Source organism: Brachycentrus maculatus, unplaced genomic scaffold (assembly GCF_059751285.1).
Source record: "Brachycentrus maculatus isolate JH-2025_06_01 unplaced genomic scaffold, ASM5975128v1 h1tg000030l, whole genome shotgun sequence".
Lineage (NCBI taxonomy): Eukaryota > Metazoa > Arthropoda > Insecta > Trichoptera > Brachycentridae > Brachycentrus > Brachycentrus maculatus.
Window position 1 is genome coordinate 187,839 of NW_028280784.1, and position 26,458 is coordinate 214,296.

The 26,458-nt window shown below is 30.7% G+C and overlaps 2 protein-coding genes across 2 annotated transcripts; both read right to left on the reverse strand.

The window, feature by feature from the left end:
* On the reverse strand, positions 1 to 26,016 carry LOC148312880 (sex determination protein fruitless-like). Its single transcript, XM_088272021.1, has 3 exons — positions 26,006 to 26,016; positions 12,866 to 12,962; positions 1 to 3,173 (listed from the first exon to the last, which is right to left on the reverse strand). The coding sequence occupies exons 2-3, from the start codon at positions 12,903 to 12,905 to the stop codon at positions 2,896 to 2,898; spliced, it is 318 nt and encodes a 105-aa protein (XP_088128147.1). The 5' UTR covers positions 12,906 to 12,962; positions 26,006 to 26,016; the 3' UTR covers positions 1 to 2,895.
* Positions 20,915 to 26,118, reverse strand: LOC148312881 (uncharacterized). The gene is made up of 2 exons (XM_088272013.1): positions 26,109 to 26,118; positions 20,915 to 22,926 (listed from the first exon to the last, which is right to left on the reverse strand). Exon 2 carries the CDS (start codon positions 22,825 to 22,827, stop codon positions 22,450 to 22,452), a length of 378 nt encoding a protein of 125 aa, XP_088128139.1. The 5' UTR covers positions 22,828 to 22,926; positions 26,109 to 26,118; the 3' UTR covers positions 20,915 to 22,449.
* Between the last annotated feature and the right edge of the window lie 340 nt (positions 26,119 to 26,458).

The following is a 26,458-nucleotide window of genomic DNA, read 5'->3' on the forward strand; positions in this document are numbered from 1 at the left end:
TGAAACCAAAGGCTGATTGGTATCAGTTTTGTATATTTTATTAAACATTTTAAAGAAGAAAACAAAAATAACACGGAATTATTTACAATAAACAAATAATATAATCTTGATTATTGTGAATCATAAAAATACCTGTATTTTACACATAGAAATGTTTTTTAACATGGAGATTTATACATTGAAATCAAGTATTGATCAATTACATTATTTTAAATGCCCTTTGAATGCTATAAAAGAGAAATAATGAATGCATAATGCAATTACGGTGATTTCAAAGGCGATGTTCAAAATGGTACAATCGACATTAATCTTAACTTCTCTGAATCTAAACAATATACATAACAATAAAATAGATATTTCTGAAACACAAACCAAAATGCTAAGCAGTGAAAAATAATGCCGGCACAGCACATTCTTCACGACGCTTATACAATCATAATAAAGCTGCGAAGTTTTATATAAATATTAACCTTAATAAAATCTATCTTTAAGAAGAAAAAAAAAACAATGTTTTATTTATATAAATTAATAAGGAATAAAATAGGTCCAAGAACAGATTCCTGCGGAACACCATTGTTAGTGGAGAGACATATAATTTCAGATCTTGTTTACGCTTGTACACGCTACTTTGTAGCTAGCATTCAAAGTCCCCGAGAATACAAATAACTCGAGAAGACACATGGATTGGTCCGTCATCTTCACAAGTATAAAGTAGTACAGAATATTTTAGGCACCATTCCATTTTACATGTAAATTTATTGATTTTTCATCAATTCTACCAAGTTCAGATAATTACCTAATTTCTTTTAATAAGTCTGGTAATCACGTCAATGAATACATTGCATATTATTATAAAAATGTTGAACAACTGCTTAAGGCAAATTATCTTTGACACTTAAAAAGACAAGGACCAAAATAATATTATGCTCAAACCTTAGTGCAACGAATTCCCTTATCATAAAGCACAATGAAACAACACATAAATATATATTAATTAAGCAATATTATTATTTAATTTTTTTTAATAATTTTCCTAGATCACAAGTTAAGAGAAAAATTTAGCTCAGCTTGTAAATAAATACCTAAATATGGATTGTGTCAATGTATTTAATTACTATTTAATTTTATTGAAAATTTTATAATCGTCAGAGTGCATCATTGGATTGAAAATGAAGACCGAGTGAACAGTCACAAGACGTGAAATTAATGTAAATTCTTATGCACAAAATGAAACATATTTTTGGCAATGTTTGAGTTTTTACCGTCCAATATTTGGGTATGTAAGCATAAATTAACATCCTATTTTAATTGCAATTATCCAATTTAGAAATCTTTTCATACGCAATATCTTTAAACAACCCTCTTTAATATAATTAGAATAAAAAAATATGTTAGTTGGATAATTATTTTAGCATTGAGTTTATTTTTCTTTCATTCCTAATAATCTTCGATCCATAGCAGTCAAACAGCACATTATGAAGGCCAACTTAATTATCCTATACTACTACATATAAGACTTCCTTTTAAAGGACTTTCAATGTCGTACATTACCAACGAACAAATCGTTTCTCATCTACATTATAATATTAAAACCTAAAAAGAAAACAGTTTTTACTTTCAGGCACAATCCAGACCATGAATAAATACATAGATGAAATATCTCAAGTCCTTAATAATAGCTGCAAAAAGAAATATTTGCATGAGCTATAAATGTAGAGTACGTAAGTAAGAGCGATAGTATGTAGGTTTGGGGGATATTCTAACATTTGGAGTGTAATCCCTACCCGTGACACGTGACTTGTGAGTGGTGAGAATATGAGGCGATGTAATGAGAGAGTTGAAGGAACATTAAATAAAATCTCAAACTCCACAAAATGCTTGGCTGGAACTGAAATAATAATATTTATAAAAAAACAAAAGTTTGTAACGTAGCACAATTTAATGTAATTAGTAATAAATACAACAGATAAATGCAGGAGTGAGAGCAGACGGCGGACAGCCGCGTGCGCTCCGTAAAGATTAACTTAAAAGGGATTATAACAAAAGAAAATAGACTCGTGATATAACATAAAGTAATATAATATAATAATGCTGAGGTATGGAAATTTAATATTTAACTTTGTCACTTAACTAATAGCTTCAATTAACCATAACCCAATGTTTTACAAACTAAAATTACTTATGAGAAAACAAATCAGGTAGACGCAATGATAAATTGTTAAGATAACATTTAGTTTGGTTAAAAATTAAATAACTAGTAATATTGCACAGAGTATGTATCAACGGATGATATAATCATAGCCCTCAGAAATGATTCAAGTCAACATATTCCAACAATAACTATCTACAAACAGTCAGGCCATGGCAACAGAGGACTCTGACAGAATCCAGCAGTTTCACCCTTAGGCTGTAGCACCATTCCAATATATCACATTTTGATTACCGTACCACCCTAAATTTAGCTAAAGTTTAACAGAATTTAATATAACACTAATCTAGGTTAGTCCCGATCGCGTAATGCCAACATTATATAATGCCATTAGAGTTGAAGACGTGTTCCTTTAAGCGGGTTGCTCGCTTCCTGTTGCGCGGATGCACATACGTCCTAACACTACTTAGATAATAATACGAACACAATCATCATTCAGAGTGTAAAGGATAAGCTGTTACAATCAATGTAGAACTTCCTATAACTATTATGTATCCAAGTTGAAATATAATTATAATAATATATTAGAATTCGCGTAAAAAATCAACACTAATAAAATTTTATAGATAAATAAAAAAAAAGTTTAAATATGACAATAAAATTTCACTCTAAATATAAAAACAATCTCCGTTTGTATAAAAAGTTTGTATAATAATAATGATCTAGGAATATTGGGCACACGGCAGTCAGTCGAGCGCGTGCTGCAGCGGCGAGGCGAGCAGGGGCGGCTCGAACTTGCGCGTGTCGGGGTTGTAGGCGGGGTGCTTGAACTTGCAGTGCGTGCGCAGGTTGTCGCTGCGCGTGTAGGTCGCGCGGCACAGCGGGCACTCGAAGCGGCCCGGGAAGTGCACGTGGTAGTGGTTGCGGATGTGCGTCACCACCTTGCCGCACAGCTTGCAGCGGTGCAGGTTCAGCGCGCCCGCCACGCGCTCAAACGTCAGCCGCATGTGCCAGCCCTTGGAGCCTGCAACACACCAGACGCGCCCAACTCAACTCTCTCTCCACTCCCCTCTCCCTCTCCCTCTCCACTCTCTCCTCTCCACTCCACACCCTCCCGCTCGCACTCGCTGCACCCAGCGAGTCCACGAGCTGGGGTGGCATCATTACGGAAGCGGTCTTTAAGCGGTTTCGTACGCAGTATTATAGAACATACTCTCAAACAAAATTAGGAAATGAAAACATGCACCAACATCGGTAAGAATTAAAATCCAAGTACCTTCTTTTTTGTGAGCTTTCCTGCCACTCTCGGCGAGTACTAAAGAGCCCTTACAAGCGATTGTTAACAGTCGGGATTAGGAATGGTCCGAGTCTTTTCCCGACAAACTACCCGACATCCCGTGTACGAGTATTTACATTATGCCAAACTGTACATTATCCTACTTTCAAACACATTTGTATTCCTAAATAATTCAATTATGCCTTTCTTAAATCTATATAAAACTGATTATGGAAGAGTAAATAGCATTTCAACTAAAATATATATAAATACTATGGTATCCAAAAGTTATGAAACAGCTATACGTATGACCTTATGTATTGATGCACATTATTAATAATAATTTAAATAAATTATTATTAATATGTGTAAATAAAATGAGTTTAAAATAGAAGATTTAAATAATAATAAAATAGGCATATTTCTAAAAATATTTTAAACTAGCAGTGCACTGAAGGTAATGTGATGATTTAAGGCAATTATTTGCTTCATTGTAAAATATTAAACATTTTGATGAAACTTTACAGAATGTAACTAGATTATTTTATTTTATTATGTAAATGAAGATTTATATCGATTCATTTGGTGTGAGCTGAATATAAACAATGAAATAAATAAATGTGCTGTTAGGATTTATTAGTTCAAATGATAAATGTAGGGGGAAGGGAGATATGTGGAAGCGCATATACAATGAAGTGACAGAATTTGAAGGAAGATGGAAGTAAGAACAGTATTTAGTATGATTAAAACAAAATGAAGTGGAAAATAAAAATCTTTAATTTAAAAAAAAAACAGAAACATGGAAAATATTTATAGACCTAAATAAATATTATTGTTAACTTTAAAGGCACATGCAATGCTTAGGTATAAAAGCCTTAAAAAGAAGGGCCATGTAAATTGACAAAATGGTAACATCTGAAATCCTGAGATGACTTATAATACAAATAACGTCTTAACCTAAGTACAATATTCGTTTCATAGTGGTAAGATAAAGAAACAAAATGTGTATGTATAATATTTCAAAAACGCTTTATTTTTTTAAAATTTGATATGAAAACTGGTGAGTAATAACTTTTGCTCAAATGTTTTATTTTATATTACATAACTTTAATGTATTTATAATAGCATACATTTTATGAGAAAAAATAAAATTTTATAATATTTTAGTGTTTGCCCATTCATTATTGTAAATGAACTGCGTTTCACTATACTAAACACATTTTGAATGAATAGATTTAATCCAATTTTTTACTGAGAATACTATATTTCTATCACCTCAATATGTTCAACTGAAAAAAAATGTTGATTTTTTGTGCATATTATTTCGATATACAATAAAGGGCTGATTTTATGTAGGGTTGTCATATTTTCCTGAGATCTGACGGAACATTATAGTTTAATAGGAATTTTCAAGACATGTGGAACAATTCATAGGTCATCGGATCACCACCGTCAATAACGGTGATATATCCTGATGTATTGTGATGAATGGCAACCCTAATTATATATGATAATTGCGAGAAGTTTGGTTAGTAGTGAAATATTGTTAATCTAAATTAGGATTTTATTATGTTAAAAAAGTCAAGTGTATAAAAATCGGAGACAAATTTTCTGGTAGCATTCAACTGTGAAACTGTTTTAATTACTTTAAACTTTTCCGGTCCCCCAAAATTAAAAAAAATCTAGGTAGACAGTTACATTACAATTGGAAAAAATCTTTTGTCCTCTGCTCCACATACTGTTGTAATGGATACGAGTGACAAAAATGTAAGCTTGGAAATTAAATAAATAATACTAATGATGAAAAAAATGTCGAATAACATCCGGCATGGGACCTAAGAGGAAAAAATTGATGTGGAATGAGATTCGACATTGGACCAGTAAGGGTTAATAGAAAATATTGGAATTTTGACAGTTTTTGTGGCATTATTACTTATTATTGTGTATGTTACTAATTTGATATGTTTTTTGTAATCAATATTATATTCCTTTTCACATAATGCAAATAATATTTTTCAGCTGTTATTTCAAACATTTTACCCTATAAATTTATTTAGAATTCCTTTACATATTCCTTGAAAGATAATATTAATTGCACATACAAAAAGTGTAACATAAATTGTATCCCCTAACATATTACAGGTGAGTTTATAAAAAGGTGATTATGGAAGTAATAAGTATTTGGAAGACACCAACCTATGAAACTGACAACATGGGTTGTATTTTAATTGAGTTATTTTTATTTTTATTAATTTTTTCAGTTCACTTTTATTTTAGATAGACAAATGTTTTTCAATTGCATATAGTATTTTTTATGTTTTTTTGTTTTCTTTGTATTGACTTTCAGTAAGTGTATACATATACAGGTATTGAAGTGAAATAAACTGAGCTAATATAGGAGCATGGTTAATACAACCCTTACAAATTTAAACCAAGATAATCAGCGCTTTACTGTATTAAAAGAAATATTTATTTCATGCTCCATTAAATTAAATTCATCAGGAATAAATGTGAAATATCACGCATCCTTTCATAATAGATTTTTTTAAAGTCAAATGGATAATACATAACTTTTGAAAGTTGTTTTAAAAAATCTGGATTCAATTCAAAAGAAGTATTTTTCTAAAAAGCATTATTAAGTGGAAAAAATCATGTAATCTACAAAGAAGTAAATAAAAATCATCACAACTTTTGATGCCATGTTTATGGAACAAAAAGAAAAAAAGTGAAATATTAATACAAATTTCTAAATTGTATTATACACAGTATAATTAATACATTTGAACCATGTGCTCCTATAAAGAAAAATAGGTTTTTATTCAATACTATTATTTTTAAATTAATAGTTGGCACTGGAAGGAATTTCACGTTTGATAATTCATTATGAAGAACAATAAACCCTAAACTTAAACAAAACCTACAAAAAAATGTAATTTCAATACACAAATATTATGGTGAAATTATTATTTATAAAGAGTTTCTAAAAAATATATTCATAAAAGATTCCTCTTTCTAAAAATTAAATGATATTTGTATTTTAATTTTATCACATCTAACTTCAATTTCAGTCAAAAAGTTAGTAAAAGGTTTGGTTTATAATTATGTTAATAAATTACTGCAATGGTACTTTTGAGATCAGTACTCATTTGGAATATTCATGACGCTTACATTACATGAGATCTATCTTTATATGAGATTAGCAATGTGTACAAAATATTGGTAAACTCTATCACATAAAAATATATGTGTATAAAAAAGAACTATGAAATTAAAGATAAAGGAATATAATCAATTAAAAATGCGAGTTTTTAAAATTTATTTCGATATTGAAGCTGGTCAGATAATAAACAGTTTTAATCAATTATCAATGGCAAATTATGAACAGTTTTTCAGAATTTGAAGATGTCTTGGGTAAACATTCTTCTTCTTCTTCAACCCCTTATCCGCACCCGATGGCGCATAGGGCATTGCATTATATAAATGCAGTGTTATCTTGATCGTTAACACATGCAGGAAAGGCATCAGCCTTCCGCTTCAGATAGCAGTCCCGGGCAATATTGAATAAATATTAGAGTAAAAAAAATCACTTATATTTCCTTGACCCCTTCTCTGGGAATCAAACCCAGGACCTCCAGTACGGTAGCCGAGCGTGCTGACCATTACACTACGGAGGCGGACAAACATTGTTACAGTAAATTTAAATATATTTAAAAAAAATTGATTCTGATTGAAGTTTTGACATCTTGAGCATATTTTTTTCCAAATGTTACTATTTTCCCTTCAAATGCTGAATGGTTGTGAAAATTTGCTAGCTAACTGATATCTGACGATCTTCGTACCTATAGCGGCCTTATTATAACCCGTATCCACACACAATGGTGCATAGAGCACCACACATTGGACTGATGCGGTCTTAACTTGATCATTAATTGCACGAATGCAGCGAGGTGATATAGTCCTGCGTTGCCGATTCTCAGATCCGAGAGTGGAATTTGTTTGATAGAATACTGATGGCGCAAGTAAGGGAGATCAGAGTGAAGAATATTACCGCTATATGGGAAAGGTAGTGGAGGAATAATAGAGTACCACATCATTATTTGGCAGATAGATTCGGAGAAAGAATATAAAGCTACTATGTTGACAAAAATTACTTAACAAACAATGGTTATAATTTACCTTAATCTATAGATAATTTTTAAATTTTCCTTAATGGTCTTAAAGACTGTCTTATTTTGATTTACAAATTAAAATTCTTTAAATAAAATTTTGACGAATTCAAACGAATGTCCGGTAAAACGATATATGATAGATGTTGGAATGGTGAAATATAGAATGAATGCAAGGCTGAGATAAGCGTTATCGATAAAATTAAGATAGGTGCATTGAGATGGTTTGGACATGTGGAATGAATGATTAAAGAAAGATAGGAAGACCAAAGAAAACTTGGCATGAATATTTCAAATACTTGAAAGCGATCGGGTCAAGAGTCGGAATAATTGGCAGGTGTGTATGAGGAGATGCATGAAAATGGAAGAGGCAAAGATTATTTGCAAAGACAGATTAGTGTGGCAATCTATTCTCTCTGCCTAGCACTGTGGAGAAGCAGCGTGATGGTTAGTTTTTTTTATTATTAAATCTTCTGTTATTATATTCGCCAGGAACTACGCTTGGATGGCTTGACTCTGGCCAATGTCTGTACCCGACGGATTCTCCAGTTCTTTGGACACGTTGAGCGTGGCAACGAGGATAGCCTGGAACGACTAGTTGTGATCGGTAGCCTGGAGGGAAAGAGAGGGAGAGGAAGATCCCCCACACAATGGACCGATCAAATTAAGGCAGCAGCAGGCACCTCAGTGGTTGGAGCGCTACGTGCAGCGCAGTCAAGGGATAACTGGAGAAGAGTCATTGCTTCTGCAAGGGTCACAACCCTCAGCAATGAGGAATAAGACGGAGAAGAAGAATTATTATATGTTACCAGAACTAGTACGAATACGGGTATGCAACCCCAAGTGCTGTAACCCTTGCTGCTATTTTATTTTTCTTACCTACTATTCTTCCTCCATTTTATTCCTCCGTTACCTTTTCCACGTAGCGGTAATGTCCTTTACTCTGAGCTCCTTCACTCAAATTATCTGTATTCCTATTCCATTCCAATATTCAAGAAGTTAAAGCGCAGGGCTGATAATTAGGGATCAAGTTAACACTGCATCGGTCCAATGGGGTATCCTATTCTTTCCTTAATTCTAATGTCCATGAAAACTATAAAATATTATTCAAGTTTTTACAAAGCAGAATTTTATTTGAAGAGGCAACCACCACAGATAGATCAAAATAAGCAATGAAAAGAACTATGGAACTATACACATGTGTAAATTTACCCATACATACACAATAGCTATCACAAATCAGCTCAACTTGTATAATATTGGCTGGTAACATTAATAACAACAAAAAACGTTGTACATAGTTGTAAATTAAGGAATTCAATTCTTTTTTCGATTCTTTCTATAGTATGTAAAGTAATAACAGGTTTTAGGTGTAAATGCGTACTTACAAAATACATGTTAAGTCGATAAATGAAACATATAGGCCAGTCACTCGCCTATAACATAAATAGATGCATTTTCCTACCAAATTCTAAGTATTGACTAAACTCCTAGGTATTTACGAAGGCACTCTTTGGAAGAAATATGAGTAATATTTCCTTAATAAATAAATAAGAAAATAAAGACAAAAGAGGTAAATATACTATGTTCAATATCCTAATGTGCCCGACGAACGGGTATGGAATTTATTCTCTAAATGGAGTAATGTGAACCCATCGCAGGATCAGGATTGCGTGAGAGGGGTTAGGAAGGTGGACTTGCTATCCCGGTGCTTCATTCTCACATGGCGCTTCAGATTATCGGCTCTGGTCAGAACAAGGGAGCAGTAGGGACAGCGATGTTTGTCGGGATTGTGCGATTTCATGTGTTTCTTTATGTTGGCTACCACCTTGCCGCAGACGGGGCAAGTTTTCCAGTCTACAAACGTACTGCTCTTGATGTTGGCCAAGCTGTACTTGGACTCTGCAATGTTATCGTAATTTACAACCCGCAAGCCCAGGTAGCCTAGGGGCTCGTGATTCTCGTGGTTCTCATCAGCGGTATGTTGGCCTGTAAAATTCCAGCCCTTTTCGTCAACATCTAACATTCTTAGAAAAACCTTTTTCATCAGTCTAGTTGCGCAAATAAAACATAACACAATTAAACTTTATTTAAGTGACATTTTAATTTGCATTTATGTATTTTATTTTTATTTTGAATGGTGCATGATATAACTCGATGTAGTAATTTAGGTGGAATTTATCTTGTACATGTACTCATATTAATTTAGAAATTTGAAAAAGAGAAACTAAAAAATGATTTCAGTCTACATAATTGATTTATTTTCAGTTGAAAATTATCTCAGTAGTCAAAATAAATGTAAAGAAAATAAATAAAGAACTTGGGAAAACAACATGTCACAAAAACACAAAATTTTAGAGAGACATGTTAAGTGTAATCTTTGTAAAGTAAAAAAGTTGAAAATATTTCGTGACTTGGCCCTTAGCCAAACCACATTATCTTCTTGTATTTTCACCAAATACAATGGAATTACAGTTGAACTTCCATATTTAAAAAAATATATATTTATCCAAATTTAAAGAGCATTTTTTCTGTCAAAGTAATTCTTTTATATAATGAAAAACTAACTTCTATTGTATAAAGTTTTTTTCTGAGATTCTTCTCCCATAGTAGAAATTTAGAATTTCACCTGACAGCATGCAAATTTATTGCCCAATACGACATTAACACTCAATACATTATTTTTACCCAAGAACTCTGTTTCAACAAGTACCTGTGTATTTTAATTATTTAAGAAATTTCAGATATGTAATGGTAATCTTATCACACATATTTTGATTTTCAAAGTTACTGCAATGAAATAAATAAAAGAGGTTTTACAAAAACCAGATAAAAATTAAGCATGCAGTGCAGCAAAATATATTTCAACCTTTTCCTTGTAGTGATATTATTCCTATTTATATTTTATATTTTAAATTTTCTATGTAACATACATTTTCATTGTTATTTACCGACTCCACAATGTGGAAGTCGGACTGCATGTAGACTCAATATCTGATTTATGTTATTACAATATATTCCAGTGTGTATAACAATGGATCTTTAATATGAACTATAAAAAAGTATAATAATTCCAATAAATATAGTAGATTTTAAATACAATAATAAATAAGATAAATTGAAAAATGAAGATATTTGGCAATTAGACTGATTCGTTAATCTTGGCCAGGATACTGTAAAATTTCTTCGATCATGCTGTTACCTCTTCACTAATCAAATCCAAACATCTAGATTACAATTAACAATTATACCACTAAACTAAATTGTCGGACAGTCACATAATATATATTGAACAAATTATATATTCTCAATAATTGATATTAATCCGTCACCAGAAAACAAAACAATATGTGCTTTCCATATTATAACGAGTTCTACTTAAAACTAATTGTACAAGTCGTGATATTATTTCCTGCGGAACATTTTACAATATTTTCCGTTAACTCAGAGCATAGCATTGAACAATAATTATTTTATATGCATACTTTAGTACACATATAAAGGAGTGGCAATTTGTTTTGTCACAAAAAAGTAGGTGGATATAATGTTTGTATAAAATTGACATAAAGACAAGAGGAAAAAGTTATGTATGTATAAAGTGAGTGGTGATGAGATTACATAAATATGATGATTCAAGCACAGTTAGCTACTATGAAAGGATTTCTGCAACATTTCACATTGGAATGCAACCAAATCAGGCTCTGGTTTTAGTTCAAGGACTCGAGTATATACACTGGGAACAATACAAAAAGTTGCAGATTCAAACAAATAAAAAGCACCTTCACCTGCGTATGTAAGCATTATGGCAAAACTACAAAACATGCGGGATGGTAAGCGAATATAAACAAATGCTCTTGTGGTTTATTAAACCATCCAAGACCTCCAAAGGACTACCTTATTTATCAACACATACCAATACCAATAACATATGCCTTGAATTGAAGTAAAAGGTTTCCATAATTTACAAAACTACAAAACATGCGGGATGGTAAGCGAATATAAACAAATGCTCTTGTGGTTTATTAAACCATCCAAGACCTCCAAAGGACTACCTTATTTATCAACACATACCAATACCAATAACATATGCCTTGAATTGAAGTAAAAGGTTTCCATAATTTACAAAACTACAAAACATGCGGGATGGTAAGCGAATATAAACAAATGCTCTTGTGGTTTATTAAACCATCCAAGACCTCCAAAGGACTACCTTATTTATCAACACATACCAATACCAATAACATATGCCTTCAATTGAAGTAAAAGGTTTCCATAATTTACAACAATGTAATATACTTAAATTACACTAATGTTACGTTATTATGTGATATATTTTAAAAAAAGGCTTTTCATTATTGATTGAGACGTAAATAAAAAACAAATGAAATTTTAATATTATATTGTATTCAAATACTTGAGGCTATTTTTTTCAAATTTAATTGAATATCTCATTTTCACGCCCCGCTCGCGTGTTGCATTAAAAAAAAAAATTGATGAAAATAGAGGTTAAAAATTAAATAAAAGTTATCTAACAAATGATGTAATAATATTAGATCTAATTTAATCATTCCAAAAGTAAAAATACTGAAATCAACATGTTAAAATTTAAAAAAATGATTTTTAAGACTTTAATCTGTAATAATAATGTTTATGGGTATTGGCATGGAGGATTGGTAAATAAAAAGTCAAAAATAATGATTTTATAATGATAAAACTAGGTAATGGATGAAAGCAAGAATTTATAGAAATTGTGGCAAATTAACTTAGTTATAAATTGACAAAATCAATTATTTGTTAGATAATTGTAATATATTTGACATAATATTGCAGTTTGGAGCAAAAAATATAAACAAATTCTAAATGACATGCTTAATATTTCCATCGTAAAATTTTTGCTTCCATTTATTTAAAAAACATTTTTAATTTAAGTATTGTAAAACATATTTACTTCGGCAAAAAAAATCAAAAGAAGAAAAACACATACAAATACAATGTAGTATCAAAATAAGCATTTAGTCGGAATGGTTCTCCATACAGTATGTAAATATTCACCGATATGCTTATATATAAAATAATATTCTCAAATGAGGCTGCAACTATTATAAAATGGTCAGAATAGATTATTTTCTCAATTAAAAAATATCCTGTTGAAGTAAAATAAAACAAAAGTGACGCAATGAGTGGATTACAAAATTACATTGATACTATTTTGTATTTGCGGATAGATGGACACACAGAACGACATATAGATGGGGAATGAAGTTGTATTCTTACCGTCCATAGTGTCGGAGGGGTCGAGGTGTGTTGGGATCATGTAGTCGCCTTCCGAGGGGCCGTGAGAGCCCAGCGGGGATGTCACTTCGCCGGGACCCTGTCATGGCAAAAGTAACATAAATAACACACATCACACAAGGGAAAATTAACACTGCCAAAGTATGTATCAAAAACATACTAACTTTTTTTAACCTTTCCGGGAGTATGGACGTAAATGAACGTCGGTACGAATTTTCCTCAAAGGAGTATCGACGTTCATGAACGTCGAAGTCCGTGTGTCTGTTAGTACGATGTAACTTGTATAGTAAGGACATTTGTGAATAATGTATTGCATTTAATTTTGTCATTTTAAAAATATTTCCAAGAGATATTTTATTTTTTATATTATTTTGAGAAATAAAAAGAATTTGATTTTTGATCCACTCACATTTTTATTAAAAACCAACTAGTTTTGGCAACAACCTGTTGCCCTATTCAGGGTTTATTTTATGACATAAAAAGTCATAAAATGAACCCTGAAGAGGGCAACAGGTTGTTACCAAAACTAATTGGTTTTCAATAAAAATGTGAGTGGATAAAAAAAAGTCTTTTTATTTCTCAAAATAATATATCACTATGATCCACAAAGTTAATGCTTTCAATATTCAAAATATTTTATTTTTTAATTATTTTGACATAATTTCTATCTTCATAATACAGAGATTTGTGAACAAAATAAATTTATGTAAAAAGAACTCACTCCCCAGAGAAAGTCGGACATCAATTACTGTACTCCCGGAAAAGTTAAAGGTTTCATTAAAACGCATGAAACTCAAATTCTTCTTCCTTGATCGCTCACTGCGACTTCGCCATCTAGGTACTGCGTCAGATTGAGACGGTGTTTAACTCGATTGCGAATTACACAAAGGCAATGTCTGCGCTCCACAATCTACATAGGTTGATATTACCAGGTTTAATTTAAAACTGTGATGCTCAGGCATTTAGAAGTAGTAAAATGACTTCATGATTTGTTTTTTTTTAGTTTTTACATAAAACATGCTGCATTTGCTTTGATTCAGACACCATTTTAAACTAAAGGCTACATGCACCATTTTAAGAAGTTGTTTTCAAAATAAAAATATATAAATTACGACTTTTGTTTATATCAAAACAATAAGAATCCTAAAAATACACTTGACATATATTTAGTATGTTAAAGCAGTTATCCCTAACATATAAAAATACCCTATTTTTATTATTATTATCTAATAAAAATGTGAATCATCTATCCTATTATAGAATGGTATTTGTTGATAAAATTAGTGAATTTATATTTTTCTGTATACATCATTAAAGAAGTATGGTCATCTATAATACACCAACAACACCTAAATTGATAGTATTTTTGTTATCGTTGTCTTGCCACTAAAATAATTTGAAACTAGAGAATAACTCAGCATGAAGCAATTGACTCAACTGCTCTAAATTTCTTTTTGTTTCTCTAGCCTTACATTTTAAAAAAATGACACGTATAACGGAACCATATTTGTGGAACTACGTGAATCACTCTTTCACAAAATCCTGATAGTAATTAGCAGTAGTAAAACTGTTGTATGATATGGCCTGGTAGTAAGTTAGTTTGTGAATTTGTGGAGTAGTGATAAAATAATCAGGAGTGGATAGTTCAATGAAAATACAAATTAACATATTAAATGCTTCTCATAGACCTTTATTCAATCTCATACTAAGTACGAACTGACATTGACAAAATTATCACCATTTCATGTACATACTATCTAAGTGAGATCCTAAAATCAAAATATTTTTATTTTATTTTATAACATTTATAATATAAATTATGCAAATGCTCCTAACATAAGAATGCAATAAGGAAAACTTTACATTGCAGAATATAACATAATGTTCGTAAGCGGAGAATATAACGTAATATACAATAAAAATAACACCGCTCACAGTGGTTATAAACCACACCTTAAATATTTAGAAACAAAATAGGAAACTTAATACAGAGACGAGGATCTAAATTATATTAGAGATGCAATGGGTAATGAATTATGTATAAGTATACTAAAACTGGCTGGTCCGAATGACCATCTGGCTATACTAGATTCATTCCAAAAATGGTAAGACTATTTTCAATCAATAATTCAAATTTGGCACTAAATAATGGGATGTTCACCAGAAATAACCGCATTTATGCACTTCATATTATTTATTATTATGTAGTTATTCATCATTATCATGATTGACTACTATGCAAATTTTAAGAAAAAGTAGCCTATTCTAATAGTATACATCCACATTTTTTCTGAAAAAACATCCAAGTATCTATTTGGTAATCAGTCAGATTGAGAAAAGTAATCAGATATGTTAGATAAAGAATAATAGCCGGGTATCCCATTACATCTCTACTGGATATGTAATACATACAAACCTAACAAAGGAATTTATTCAACCTGTCCCGCTAGTAAAAAAAAATCCAAAACTATACAAGAGATTTATACTTTTAAAATTCAAAACAAATTGGGGACATATCTTCTCGCTATACTATGATTTCAGAGATACTAGCGGACATATAAAATATAATACAGTAGAAATAATCACATAGTAAACTTACAGTTCATTCATCATGACCATTTGGTGGTCCATGTCAATACAATTTTTCAACCCTTATTTAGTTACGTAATGTTGAAAAAAAAACTATTCCAGCAGAATCCGGCACCTTTTGCCGATCATGCTCTCAACAGCATTCTTAAATTTAATATAACTCCTCAAAACATCTAAGTGTGTTAAATTGTCGAATAGAAATTTGTAATTTAATTTTTATAACATGGTAATAATAACACTATATTTATGTGCGTACATTGTGTGATCTATCATACAATTTTTTTAATAAACCTGTTCGAGCAGTAAAAGTATTATATTCATTCAGTGTTATGTAAATTTTATAAAAAATAAATTTCGTTAGATAAAGAGATCCAAAAATTATTTGCGAAAACGTAATTCAATTTGTCATTAAATTTTTCTCTGAATAAGTGGAATACATGATACATTTATTTGTAAAATGATAGATGTAAAAAACACACAATAATATATTCACAAAATAGTTTTAGTCTATTTCCTTTGTTTAAAAATAAAATTTCATAATATACATATTATTATTATGCGTTATAAAAAGTTCAGAAGTTTCAAACTACATTTTTTATATTAAGGTTTAAAGGGTAATACGTAAAGTCTATGTAATTTATAGGTCATTGTTTTAAATTCAGTTATATTAATTTTATAAATATTTTTAACATCTGTTGTTCTTTCACAAACATAAATCTATGAATTTGCCGTTTAGAAATACAAGATTATATTAATGTAAATATTTTATAAAAAAATATATCTTTGCACATTGGTGGAGGTAGGGTTCATGTTATTCTCTAATTAAAGAATAAAATTTTACACTCATGGAAATTTATATGTTATACACAATAAGTACACTGACTCTCTTTTAACACAGTTGGTTTAAATGGTTTTGAAATAAAACAGCACTACATCTCTTGTATGTACTACTACTCAGTAGACTTGCGGTATGATATACCAATTAGAAGTCAAATGAAATCGAAAATTTTAAAATAAATACAGTGAAACCTCTATCTATCGTTTTTAAAGGGACCTATTGAAATTTACTATGAATGTGGGATTATTATTAATAATGAAAGCGGGATTAAGAAGTTTATACACAAGGAGATCCTATCGATTGAAGATACCGTCCTCCCAATCGGAATAATCATTGGTAGGTTCAAATTCTAAGAGGAATACAAGGTGTAAATGTAAATAAATGTATTTATTTTAAAAAAAATACAAAGTTGAACTGAACCAAAAATATATTATAGTTAATTGATTATTTTAAATAATCTGTGATCGAAATTGTTTTTTTTTTCCCCGTTTTATTTCCGTAAGTCAACGGTATATTTTCATCTTTGCAAATGATTTTTTTTCGGCATTGAATATGCGTAGAAGAAAGTTTTCAATCTTTCAAAGAGTGAGAGTATAGAGCAGCTTCTCTTCATCAATATCGACCTCTCCTGCTGTGTCTGTCAACCTTGCGTCACATAGGCTTTTGATAGTTTCTATCCCACACGTTGGAATATTGTCATCGAATGTAACAAAATTGAGAATGTAAAAAAAAAAGCCAAAATATGTCAAATATGCAGCGTAATTCAAACGATGAATGCGGTAAAATGGTGATAGAAAAACGATCGATGCGATCTATTTTTGTATGAAATGCATTCGGGGTAGAAGAAATAAACGACACATCCAGGAAAACGATTATTTGAGGAACGATGGAGGTTTCACTGTATTACACTGGCTTTGGATAACTCAAGTATGAAGGCGATGTGTTTAAACGGGTTGGTCTATTGTCTGATACAAAATACAACAATCATTACATTTTTTGATAGTCTGAATTAATTTTTAAACAAGGATCTGACATTATACTTTTTTTGCATGGTATTATGTGGGGCGTATCCCTCATCCACCATGTAAAAAGAAAGTCAGTTGTATATACATATATACACCGTACCATTTTAATCTTATGAACAAATATAATTTAATTTATTTAAATAAGTATGATTTGTTTCTCCATCCCATTGATCATTTTGGCAAGTGGGAAGTTAATAAAAGGGAAGACAGACTGCGCAATTCACATTGAATGTCTTTATAAAATGGCACATTTTCACCATATTACGCAAAATTATCTAACTGGTGGTAAGCATGGTACATAGTTGGGAGATTTGTAAAAAATTGTATACAGCGCATTACAAATAAACTTAAATATGAAAAACTTTTAATTTTTATGGGAAAAATTATAAACGACAAATGTTTTCAAGAAAGATACTAGATGTCCTTCTTAGATATCTGTTGATGGTTTTCAAAAACGTTTTTAAAGATATTTATTTAACAATAAACTCTCTACAAATGAATTATATATTTTAAACATTTGAACCCAAAAAAATAATAGAACCCAAAAAACATATATTTTTTTAAACTATTAAAAACCAATCAATTATATTTTAGTATATTAATATTAATGTGATTTATGGTTATGTGAGAAAACTAAATATTATATGTGTGTTGTAATGAAAATTAGTTGATGATAAACTCAATAAATAAAGTGAAAAAAATAGAAAATGAGAATCTGAATAGTAAAGGGATATCTCACAAAGTTTCTATCTTTAGAGGTTTGTCTGCAGATAGAATAGCGATGATAGGATATATATACTCGAATTCATTTTGCAATTGGCGAGAATCGAACCCGCAGCATCAGTGTCGCAGGCGATCATCTACCAGACTACACTGCGGCACCTGTCTTGAAATAACTATGTGCTATACAAAAACTATAAAAGCAAACATGCCTCTTTGCAATGATTGATATTGAATGTAAAATTTATAATTCATACAGAAATGCACAAATGAAAATAGAAAACTTTTACTCAGCGGGATTAAAACATAGCCTTTTATTTTTACCGTTAACACTTTACTCACAAATTATATATTTAGAAAATAAGATTTTTTTTTAAATATTCATGATTATCATAAATCAAGCTTCATTGATGTACTACATACTATTAAAAAGCCATCAGTTAAATATTCAAAGTTATTGAAAAGAAAACAAGTTTTTTTAAAGTAGTATGTCAATAAAAATATGAATCATGGTAAATAATGTAATTTTTTAGGGTCTAATTTTACAAACATATCATTTGTAAGTTATGAGTTCATTGTAAAATATCTATGAAAATATTGGCTTGGTACGCCCCTTGGATTGGTAATAATTTTTATAAATATCCATAAGATATACGGTTTTATTTATTGATTTGGTGTTTAATTTGCAGAACTCCATTTTAATTTATGTATTAATTTTAAATCAAACACAGATTTTTTTGAGTCTTCTAAGTTGTATTTTATTAACAAAAACACATAAAAAAATTATATTGTGACAATTGTTTCGTCTTGTTTAGGACATTTGTTTGATAATGCCCTAACAACGCACAATTGTCACAATATAAATTTTTTATGTGTTTTTGTTAATAAAATACAACTTAGAAGACTCAAAAAAATCTGTGTTTGATTTAAAATTAAAACATAAATAAATGGTTTTATTCAATGCAAACCTTGATTATTTATTCTCCCCCTAATATTAAATTAGTTTAAATGGAGTTATGTACCAAAAATAATTGATAGTCTACCTTTTAAAATGGCTATTTGTAAAAACAGTTTGAAATGTAGTAAATTTTAGTAATTTCTGATGACGATAATAATGAAGTTTTTTTTTTACTCATTTATCTCACACAGGGAGAATAAACCATACTGTACCATTTATTTAAACAGCAGTTAGTGCAAATCTTACTAAATCAATAGTATACAATCTTCATACATTTTTTTTTTGTTTTCTATACATAGTGAAGATTTGCATAAATCAATATATTGCTCGAGGTATTATTTATACCTTAATACTGTAAATGATAAAACGCAAAATATTTAAGTCATTTTTCATCACAAGATGCCTTTTAAAGGAGACAAAAATACTTTAAACTTCTACAGCAATATATGTGAAATAAAAACGTAATCTTGTGAAAAAATTTAAAATATTCTAAAAAGCAATGAAAAAATCAATCTACAATTAATTGGTTAAGTTGTCTTTTCAGAAAAGCAGTTTTATAATTTTTGTTGAATTGTATTGTATTGAAAGATATTACGTTATATATACGTTGTTCTATAATAATTGTCAGTATACTAATAGTGAAAAAACAATCACAGTGCGTTATATCGACCTTTCTAGGCCACAAAATGAAATTTAAAGGAAAAAAGATTTAAACACATTTTTTGGAACATTTGCACTCAGTTACCCAAGTTTTGTTAGTCGGAACTAAATATAAAATAATTAAGCTGTTTGAAAATAAAAAACCTCCAAGAGCACTCAATTGGAAAATTCTTTTGTAACACTCTTGATTACTATATGTGTGTGTGTGTGTGTGTGAGAATAATATGTATGAATTATGGTATAAAGTACATATATGGACATTGATAGAAGTTATTTTTACATTTGTTTTTTTAATTGTAAAATGATATTTTCTCCCCTGTTGATCACAAAACTCTTAAAAAAGTATGCATATAAATATATTAGAAAATCTCTCACTAAAATCTTAATTAATTATGTATATGCTTGTACATAATTTAATATTTTAATGTAGGCGACATTTAATTTAATTAGAAGTATTTTCCCAAAAAAGCAAAGTAATTTAACATACCATAAAATTTTAAATACTATAAAGGATAAATATGTGAAAAAGAATTTTAAATTCTATTTTATTTGTTTTTACTTTAATTTCATGATGAAGAAAATATTTACTTTTTATTACATCATTCAAAATTGAGACATACAGATCTATAAAACATTTCTGGGTCGATTAAATTTGGCCATATACAAATGTATTTATACCAAATAAACATTTGTTTTTAAATATACAAGGACCATTATTTACCATTTAAAAATAAATCTCACAATAAAAACATTTTGAGAAATTATTTTTATTATTCATTATGGCAATTTTGTATTTTTTTAAAGGCTTTTTTTGCTTAAAACAGTTGGTACAAAGACAGAAATTTAAATAAAATAAAAAATAATAATTTAAGTTGCAGTGAGAAAAAAAATAGTATTTATATGTCAAAAAAAAACAAGAGGAATGAAATATTTCAATTTCTTTTCACTCTTCTGAAAAATTAACATTTTGTCCTTTACAGCAATTGAAATTTTTACTGACGATACGTACTTTAGATATATGTATATAAAAATGCATTACGAAAAAAAAAACAACCTAAATCATTACAAATAATTAAAGGCAAATACTAAATAGCTTTACTAGAATATATATATATATATATATATATATATATATATATATATATATATATATATATATATATATATATATATATATATATATATATATATATATATACATATATATTTGTACATATATATTTGTACATATATATTTTAGACATAAATGTCACTTCATGAAATATGTAATTTAATATTTATGATAAAATATTTTTTTTTGTATTTATAGAAGGCCTGAATATTGACAGCATACTGCGAAAAATTACCAGTCAATCCTTGTAATTTTAACGTAAGCCAATTTAAATGCTTGCTGACTTTTGTGAATTTGTTTTTCAAATTAATAAACATTCAAAACTTTTTTCTGAACTAAATCTAAGATTCAGAAATTTTATTGGTTATTTTGTCATAACTCTTTTAAAATTTATTTTAACTTTGACATTCTTCTCAGTATACTAACGATGCGCACACTTTTCGGAAGACAAAAAGAAAAACGTTAAATATTTTTTTTCTCCAGGTATAACAGCGTGTACAATAGACTATATACAATCCATAATATTGCTAACATTATATACAAATATATATTTCCGTGTTAGGACCATATAAAGATCAACTTAACCTACGTCATATCACAACCAAAATGTTTAAAACATTTATCCTTATATACCTTGTAGATTTCACGAGCCAAATTCAAACAGCGCAAGGCTGCAGCGATTACATTCGCCCGAGCAATCGCAAATATTTCATTTCATTCCCAACGCGATCCTATATGAGAAGAGCAAAAATCCTCTAAGCTCTGTTACAGGAAAAAAGGACACTAAATAACTGGATATAAATATTTCACATATCGTCTGTTTGGCAAAATGTGCTCTATCAGTACTGAATTGAAAACTTATCTTTTTTTTAAATATATATATATTGCTTTACGTATTCACAGTGTAAAAGGTGGATCAAACAAGAATGAATTTTTAACTAAATAGACTTTAACATTCCTATATACTGCTCAGTTCGCAAGAAATTGGAGACAGGCTGAATGTTTACAACCACTGGTAGTAAACAAATCATTTTCTATTATTTTAACCCTCATCCGTATCCAATGATGAATAGGGCACTGCATTGTAGCGCAGCAGTGTTATTTTGATCATTAATTGCACGAAGGCAAGGTGATCAGCCCTGCGATGTACTAGTCCAGGGTGATATTAAATAAATATGAATTTATTAAGGAATCGAACCCGGATTTCCAGCACGGTAGCCAAATGCGCTGACCACTACACTACGGAGGTGGACAAAACATACAGAATAAAAATCTGTGTAATTATTCTTTAGAGTTTTTATGGTTCTATTCATAAAGAGACCACCGTTTTAATCAATACTAAAAATACAACATCGTATTTAGTCGCTACAAATTTTAGTCAGCGTGAACATGTTTAATCAATGATAATTTGAAATACGCAAAGTCCTCCAACGAGTGACAGTTTTAAAAGAGAAATATTTGTGTTTTTATTATTTACACAAATATTTCAATTTCATACTATTTCTGTGAGCCTAAGCGGCTCATTATTAGAAATAGGTATCAAATTGTGGTAGAGTGGGTCCAAACCGAAAGTTTAAGAGTCCGCGACACTAACCACAGAACCACAACCCGACACGAGTTTTAATTAGTGAAAGAGGAGAGACGATGCGGTGCCCGCGTGTCAGATCACCGGGGGTCCTCCCCGCCGCCCCCGCCCTGGTCGTGGCGCTGCTCTCGGTCCCGGCACAGGCGGTGCGCCTTGCACTTGTCGTGGTGGTTGACGATCTCCAGGCGGAAGTTGCCGTTGCCCTCCACGAAGGAGGTGCGGATGTCGGGCAGGTGGTGCGCCCAGCGCCGGCAGTAGGAGCAGAACATGATGTTGCGGCCCTCGTCGTACTGCAGCCAGGCGAACTGCTCCAGCCAGTTGGCGCGGAAGCGGCCGCCCTTGCGCGCCAGCTGGCGGGCCGGCGCCTGGATCACGGACTGCTGGCGCGCCTCGGCCTTGCACCCGCCCGCGCCCTCCGCGCAGTAGTCCAGCGCCGGAGGGTCGGGCGAGGCGCGCATCAGGTAGCGCTGCAGCGCGCTCGCGCCGTGCCCCTGACTCTGACCTTGACCCTTAGGGGGAGTGGCCGAGCGCGTATTTAGTCTTCCCCAATCGATCGTCTGTCAACAGAGAAGGAAAGGATTTGGTTTTTAAGTCGGTTCTTTTTTTTTCTTAAGACGTTTTTATGTTAATAAATCACGTCATTTTGAATTAAGATTTCAATTTAGACTGACTAGGCAGATCCCTTCCTTCCCGTAGACGACTTTAAAGTAATTTTTTACGAACAATTTAAAACATTCATCAAATTTAAATTATATAACAAAGAAGAAAAAGATCAATACCTGCAGTAAAAAAAGAAAAATCATAGTTTAATGAGGCAAAAAATGCATGTTGATGGTACCTGGTTACATGGAATATAATTCATAAGTGTAAGCAATATACATGTTCAATCATGAGCAGAATGGTAGGCCGTAAACTCTGCAAATGACCAAACATCCATATTCCCGTAATACATATATCTAGGCAAGAAAATATGCTTACAAATAAACAGCATGTCAATACATTACCACCGTTTCAAGCGACATAGTATAAACATTTAAGCTTATATAAAAAAATAAACATATCTTGTAACAGGAGAAAACTAACATTTTCTTCTACATTTTTAAGGGCCCTACATATGGATCGATGGATCGCTGCAATTTGCAGGTACATCCGGCATGATTCTGTCTTGCCTACTAACAAGGTTTATATGACAATTTCTCAGTTTTCAATGTGCTAATATTTTGTAGCCAAGATAATGTCTGGCTGTACCTCAAATGAAGATTGAATTGCTTGTTCAATGCAATGGTCAAAATGGCAATAAGTAAATAAACAGAGGCTGTTAAAAATACAAAAAATGACATATATTTCATAAATTTGTTTTTTGGCAGATATACCTACTTTTTTAACCCATTAACTGCAGTATTTTGGTAGTGTGATTTGTTAAATTATTTAGAAATGTTATTTGGCAGGAAATAAACTTTATTTTTTCAGAAGAGGTAAGTCAGATCGTTTTTATATTAGATAAATTTTTAAACCAAAACACGGCTTACTCATTCACCTCAATAAAAAAAAGCACAACAAAAATTCCTTCCTTCAGCGGTGATTGGGTTAAAAATATAAATGTAGAAATCTAGAATAAAACTAACTTTATTTCAATTTATCGGGTTAATCTTTATTTTTTACTTGCCACAGTAGTTCTTGAAACTTAAGTTCTATTGCAAAAACCTAGAGATTGTCACAATCCATCGTCCATGTGGAGGGCACTTTACACATATTTTTCTACATTTTTAATAATATATAATGACATATAGTTTACAGTATACAATGGTTGAATGAGTTTGCTCATTTATATTCCAGCAAATGCACAGATAACTATTACAATATCCATATAAAGTATAAAAAACTTCGGTTGATTGCTACAACAAATGCATATTTTTAACCTTTTTATTTAATTGATTACCCACAGATAAAAATTTGTATATGACATTGGTGATAATTTTCATCTTTATAAGTAACTCTGTTGTTTGTTTGTTGATTGTGAAAAATGTTATGGTGTATTTATTGATTTGGCGTTTAATTTGTAGAACTCCATTTTAATTTATGTATTAATTTTAAATCAAACACAGATTTTTTGAGTCTACTTAGTTCACTCAAGTACTAAGTAGACTCAAAAAATCTGTGTTTGATTTAAAATTAATACATAAATGTTATGGTGTATAAATGCATACTTACAAAAAAATTATATATACACTGTTATTTCACAAATACATATGTTGTTCTTATTTTATCTTTAATCAAATATCTATGTGGAATTTTCAGAATAAGTCAATGATTACTTTTAATGGTAGTATGGTGGATGCATATTAATATTGTATTATATATATAGTTTTATAAAATGATTACTACAAATTATGTGGATCACCATTTCTTTCATAATATGTGTAAATTCAAATAACTGTAATTACAAATGATGAAAGTGTTATTATACTAGCCATATATTTTTTTTCCTTCAAAGGGTCAATTAAAAATATATAGGTATAAGAAAAGGTGCTATTATTTGGTAATTATATTTACATACCTACATAAACCAAAAAACAATCTTAAAAACTTGGAACATATTTAATTACATATGATGAAAGTGTTATTATACTAGCCATATATTTTTTTTCCTTCAAAGGGTCAATTAAAAATATATAGGTATAAGAAAAGGTGCTATTATTTGGTAATAATATTTACATACCTACATAAACCAAAAAACAATCTTAAAAACTTGGAACATATTTCTTTACAGACACTGATGATAATCCCCTCACAGTAAGATGTTTTTTCACTCATGGTGTTAAAATAATGTCTTCAATCATTTCTTTTAACTATCAGCTTAATAATTATTATAAATTATAATTATTGTATCACTAATGTATCTTTTTACAGAACGCATATATTTAAAAAAAAAAAAACCTTGAGTGGCATGGATAATACACTTGACCACATAATAGGAATATAAGGCTGGTGACTGTCCAGAGCATTTCGTCAAAACGTAACGTCGTAACATCGCTCGCGGCGAGCATCAGCGAGCATCCAAAACTATGGATGGAGCACTCGGCTCGCTGTACTGACTATATGAATGCTCGCATCGTAACGTGTTACGTTATGACGTAATGGCTCCGGTCAGTTACCACCCTAAGGAATAAAAATCGGAACAAAAAACATCTAAAAACATTTCTCTTGACACGTTGGGATAAATTTTCAGGGCTGCACCGAAATTTTGATAGCTTTACTTAAATCACCCAGATCTACCAATCTACCTATTTTTTGCTTCAGTATAACATAATTGGGTTGAAATTAATGGATTTTCTTGTTTGCTAATGTTTTGGCTGTAATCATCGAAATGATTTGCAGTTAATCCTCCCTTCCTCGACTACTGATTTTTGCTCCTACTAGAAACGAAATAGTTTGCGCACCAGTGATTTACACGGCTATTATGGAATCCTAACCCAGAACTAAGCATTAAAGGTTTATGATATAAACATTAAGCTTATACTAAGTTACGCCATTTCGAAATACAGAAATGGTGTCTGCAAATGCTCAGTGCAACAGTATAGTATAACGTTTCCAAATTCGTAAATGATACATACAAAACATGATAAGATGAGTCATTATTGGTATGTCTGAGGTAGTTAAATACTCAGTACAACAGTAGAGTATAACAATGTTTCCAAATTCGAATAGACTACATAGAAAAGGGGATAAGATGTCTCACTATTGGTATGTCTGAGGCAAATGGTGTCTGCAGCGAAATGCTCCGTGCAACAATATAGTATAACGTTTCCAAATTCGAATAGACTACATAGAAAAGAGGATAAGATGTCTCACTATTGGTATCGCAACAATATAGTATAACGTTTCCAAATTCGAATAGACTACATAGAAAAGAGGATAAGATGTCTCACTATTGGTATGTCTGGGGCAAATGGTGTCTACAGCGAAATGCTCCGTGCAACAATATAGTATAACGTTTCCAAATTCGAATAGACTACATAGAAAAGAGGATAAGATGACTCACTATTGGTATGTCTGAGGCAAATGGTGTCTGCAGCGAAATGCTCCGTG